The sequence below is a fragment of the Macrobrachium nipponense genome, chromosome 5, assembly GCF_015104395.2.
Source record: "Macrobrachium nipponense isolate FS-2020 chromosome 5, ASM1510439v2, whole genome shotgun sequence".
In the NCBI taxonomy this organism is placed as follows: Eukaryota; Metazoa; Arthropoda; class Malacostraca; order Decapoda; family Palaemonidae; genus Macrobrachium; species Macrobrachium nipponense.
The window spans coordinates 114,227,945-114,232,944 of record NC_061107.1 but is presented as its reverse complement, the minus strand read 5'-3'; the positions used below and the strand labels follow the sequence as shown (position 1 = coordinate 114,232,944).

At 34.9% G+C, this 5,000-nt stretch overlaps 1 protein-coding gene across 1 annotated transcript in view; it reads left to right on the top strand.

The window, feature by feature from the left end:
- Positions 1-4,994, top strand: part of LOC135215605 (biotinidase-like) — a 12,190-nt gene extending 7,196 nt beyond the window's left edge. The window contains exons 5-6 of the mRNA XM_064250498.1: positions 2,900-3,011; positions 4,034-4,994. Coding sequence (XP_064106568.1) covers positions 2,900-3,011; positions 4,034-4,932 — 1,011 coding nt within the window. The 3' untranslated portion in view covers positions 4,933-4,994. The remainder of the gene's footprint in view (positions 1-2,899; positions 3,012-4,033) is intronic.
- The last annotated feature ends 6 nt before the right edge of the window (positions 4,995-5,000 follow it).

Here is a 5,000-nt window from a genome sequence, read left to right as displayed (position 1 = left end):
TGCAACATTTTTTCAGATTCCTAGATAGCTTAGAGATAGGGTGTTTTAAAATGTGTGTTCAGATTTCGCATAACATATTGTAAAAGAATGTATATAATGTAGAATATAGAAAGAGAGAGAACATCTTTGTCCGTTCAAAGCTAGAGTTGGTTTTCAGAATCTGTCAACACGTTTGATAAGCGAGCTCGAGTCTTCGCGTTGTTATCAGAACATGTCAGTCTTGATTATCGCTCGACTTTGTCTCAATCTGGTATGAACATTATTGTATACTGGTCTCATACGCGTATGTCTTTGCCGAGTGCCACGTGCAGATTACACATTTTTAATGTAAAGTTGCGTAAGATTTCAAAGCTTCTAGAAAGAATTGTGCCAAAAAAGTTTTTGTGTCATCCACTGTCCAGCTTCCCTAAGGAAGAGAATTTCATTCGGGCGTAAATTCTCTAACCGTTCACATCTCTCTCTCTCTCTCTCTCTCTCTCTCTCTCTCTCTCGACATCGTTGAGATTATACTAACGTAATGTAAATTGGTCACTCGTAACTTGAGAATTTCATATTTGATATTTCTTAGAGTTTGTTTCATGTTATATAGTGTTTTTGTGGAATCTGAACAAACATTGTTTCGTAACGGCGCCTGGGTTTGGTAAAATGAAACAAGCCTGCAGCAAAGAAAGAAGTTGGTATACCAAAAAGGTTATATTTTTATTAGTTGCAACTAATAACTAATAACTGATAGGAACAGTGGTTAGATAATAACTAATAACAGATAAGAACATTGGTTAACTAACTAATAACAGATGGTTAAGAAGGTTTGGTAAAAACAGATGGTTACAATGTTTTGAGTGAAAAGATTTACACTTTTACACATTGCAAATTTTTGTGTTTTGTGTTTGTTTCAATTTTTGTGCACTTGTTCATTTTCTTATTGAAGTGTGCTTTTTATTTTATATTTTCATTTGCATTCACAATTTAATTGACTTAGTTATTTTCATTGCTTAATCATTGCACATTTAATTAAATTTAACACTCGTGAATTAATTTGCATTTACTTAGAATTCTTTTCAAGTTTTATTATTGTTTAGCACTTGTGAATTAATTTCCAAATTTCAATTATTGCCTAACACTTTTGGATTTCAATTGCATTAATTTTCTTGAATTTTGTGATAAATTAATTTTGATTTAATTTTTCTTAATTGATTCAAGAATTAATTAAACTTTACTTTGTTTTCAAGCAACAGTAATTTTCCCTGATATTGTGAATTTCACTTATAAATTTTGAGTTTAACAATAAATTTTTTTATTTAAAATTTTTATAAGTGTTTTCTCTATTTTACACCAGTATATTTGCATTTAATTATGATTATATTTATGTTAGGTAGAAACATAGAGTGATAATTGATCTGCTTTCCTTCAATTTACTTGAAGTGACTTAGAACCAGAAGTACTTAGACTTCTGAAATCAGGGAAATACTTAGACTTTTATAGTTGTTGATGGAGTGATGCCCTTTGATCAATTTAATTACTTACAAGATTACCTCACACCTGCTTTGATGAACTTAGTCTGATTTTCTGCAATACTGGTAAGTTGTTAAGGGATCACTGTTGCCTTTAAGAGTATTCAGTCGTTTAATACCTGTGATGAGGGTTCAGCTGATGTGAATGCAATGTCTCAAAATCAAATATATTCTCTAGATACTGAACTGAGAGGAAAAAATTCAAGCATCATTCAAATCTTCTCCCTCTCCGATGAAGAAAAGAAAAGCGAGCTTAATGGAATCCCTCCTCCATCAAAGATAGGTCTGTTCATTACACACCGATCAAAGATTTAAAACGTATTATCAAAAATCTCTCACTAGTATTCATAACACACCAAAGGAAAAACGGACCTATGTAAATGCTTCCGTCTCTGTCAAATGAAAAGAATGGGAACATTATGGAAAATTCACTGCCTTTATTTTTTCCTGTCAAAATAGGTAAAAAAGCTGACATTGTTCAAAGTACATTATCCTCCCTACCTGCATATCCTTGTCATCATGATTACTGTCACTATCACTCATACAGCATATGTGTAGGCCTACTCCTGAATCCTGATTCCACAATTCTGTGGCGAGGCAGCGGGCCAGTTTGAGCTAGAATTCAAGACCAGAAATAAATGTTTTCTTGGTACATAAAGCGTATAATTAAAATTAATTACATGAAGTCTGTTCACGGGTGATTTACTAGTTGAATGGACTGTAACGTTAAATTTTTTCAGTAACTGCAATCCAGTTGCCTAATGTGCTTAATCAACCCTTCCCCCCCATATCCTTGACTACTCACTCGGATGACTTCCCGTTACCCGTACATATTGGCCCGTTTAATGTAACGGTCATTTTAAAAATTCACCCCACCAACAAACGAAGCCTTAAATTGCATATATTTATTGAATATTTTATCCTCATAATGACTATTTCTTTCATTTCCCCAAAATGTTTGCATAAACTCGTGTTATACCATGTATTACATATATACTGTATGTACTATGTATTTAAAAGTAACAGTACGGTATATATGTGAATATATAATTATGGGAGTTATTCTTAAGAATGTAGTTGGTATGGTTACTAGAATGTTCATGAATGCATTCATCCGTACGTAAACAGATTACACACACCTTCATCGTCTCCTATATGCGACTGAGAGGAACTCTGAAATTCAGCCATTCACGTCTTTCATGTGACGATTTCCCACAAACCACAATTTATCTCTAGACTTCTTTCTAATAGCTCCCATGCTTGTAGGCCTGCAGGGTCTCCAAACTCTTCTGGTGCCTAGCTGACACTTCCCCACAGTATTCTCCCAGGAGGGGGAACATGAACTGATTCAATTATTAATAAGAAAAAACGCAAAATCTTTCTTGCAGATCAGCTTCGATATTTTATTTTATGACCCAGCGGTCTCCAACATGGAGAGCTTCGGAGTCAGGGACGTTATCACGAGCTCAGGTTGGATGGATCAACTTCCCTTTCATGTGGGTAAGTTTGCCTCCGTCTCTTTCTAATGCCAAATGACTCGTTTGCAATGGAAATAGAACAAATCTATTTTACACTGAGTTTTTGTTTCATGATTAATGATCCTACAATTTCTTTTACAGCATGGGACATCCAGCGTTGCAAAATTTGTTAAAATATCAGTAAAATCATATAATTTCTTTCTGGATTCATTATACTAGTTTTGCGAAGAAATTTCTGTTAGTTATAAGACTTGCAACAAACCTGCGCTTCACAAATATCAGATCAGTGAGAATCTGCCTTTTATCCGGAACAGATCAGTGGAGGAGTATTTTTATGTATAAAACAAATATTTATTTTCTCTCTCAAAATATTTCTGCAGACTCAAAAACATATCATGAATGTTGCCAGATATTCATTAACATTTAATTTCTTTCTGCCTTCAGTTTCCCCTATACTCCTATTTGTCCCATATGATCATTCTGTGGTGTGGCATCACGCCAGAAAACTCAATTTCCTTTATAGTTTATTCCATAAAGAATTATTCTCATTCTAGAAAGTCATAATAATGGGAAGCTTCTCCACAAACTACCATTCTTATCATACCGTTCATCAGCCAATTGAAGAAACATTGGTTAATTTACAAAAACAATCGACTATTTGTTAATTAAAAACTGATATCTATATATGCATAAATTTACCTTTTGCTGAACTATTTATTTATGCAGTCATTGTATGTATATTAATCTATTTCTCTTGACAGTATTTGTCTCTTTTTTTCATATACGGACATTATGTTTTTGGAGGTATTCTTAATAAGTTAAAGGCTACTCTGGTAAAATAAATAAATAATAATAATAATAATAATAATAATAATAATAATAATAATAATAATAATAATAAAGAACTTAATCAACTCCCACATAACTTTAAGACAAGACTGTGAGGTTTCCGAGTCACGTTCCTTGAACACACACACACACACACACACACACACACACAAATATCGCCTATATCTAATTCTCAGATTCAATCCCCTTTTTCAGCTCCTCAGGTTTGGAAGGGCTTCTCCGAAGGATACCAAGCAAACCTCATAGCTGCAAATCACTACAATCCTATGGGAGGTTTCTTAGGGACCGGAATTTTCAGGGGCGTTGCATCAGACCCTGATGAGTACACCTACGACACTTCTTCTGGCACCAAACTGATCATCGGGGATATTTTAACGCACGCACCGGTTTCTCCCCGGAATAATTCTACATCAAAAAGTGAAAGAGCGCTGAGTCACAATACTGCCGGCCATTCCTCATTGCACCTAATGAAAAACAAAGATTCAATGGAGCATGATTCGCAAGAAATTGCCACCGGGAAAAGTAAGAAACGCCCTGAAAGAAGAACTGAAGTCAATATGCATCAAAAATACCTACACGAGATTTTAGATCATTACGACTATATCATTCTTAACAGGTCAAAATCAGGTGAACTTGTCCAGGAGACTTTAATAGACCATGAGCATTCGATCACTTGTATGGTTACCTACACTTACCCTCCTGGGGGATCCGAAGACTTTTTGTACATGCTCATATCTTACGCAGGATTGACACCACACGGCAATTTCACTTATTTCCTTTACAATGAAAACTGCGGAGTTGTCCTCTGTCTCAATGAAAACATCGAAAGCTGTGCTCAGATCGAAGGTGCCTACTTAGGAGACTCTACCTTTAGACCATACGAGCTACAGGGACATTTCAATGGTCCTTATATCTATCCTGCAATCCTTACAGATACTGTTCAACTTTTTAACTCTGAATGGTGGAACTATTCCCTCGTGCAAGAAGAAAGCGGTTACCGAGCCACCATCCATATTTTTGAGGAGGTGAACGATGTCTTGACTCTAGGCTTGTACAGTCGCCTGTTTTCTAAGGATCCAGAAGAAATGCAGTAAGAGAAATGCAATGAATATCAAATTCCTTCAACATTCTCAATATGGGAAAAATTATCACTTAAAAAATA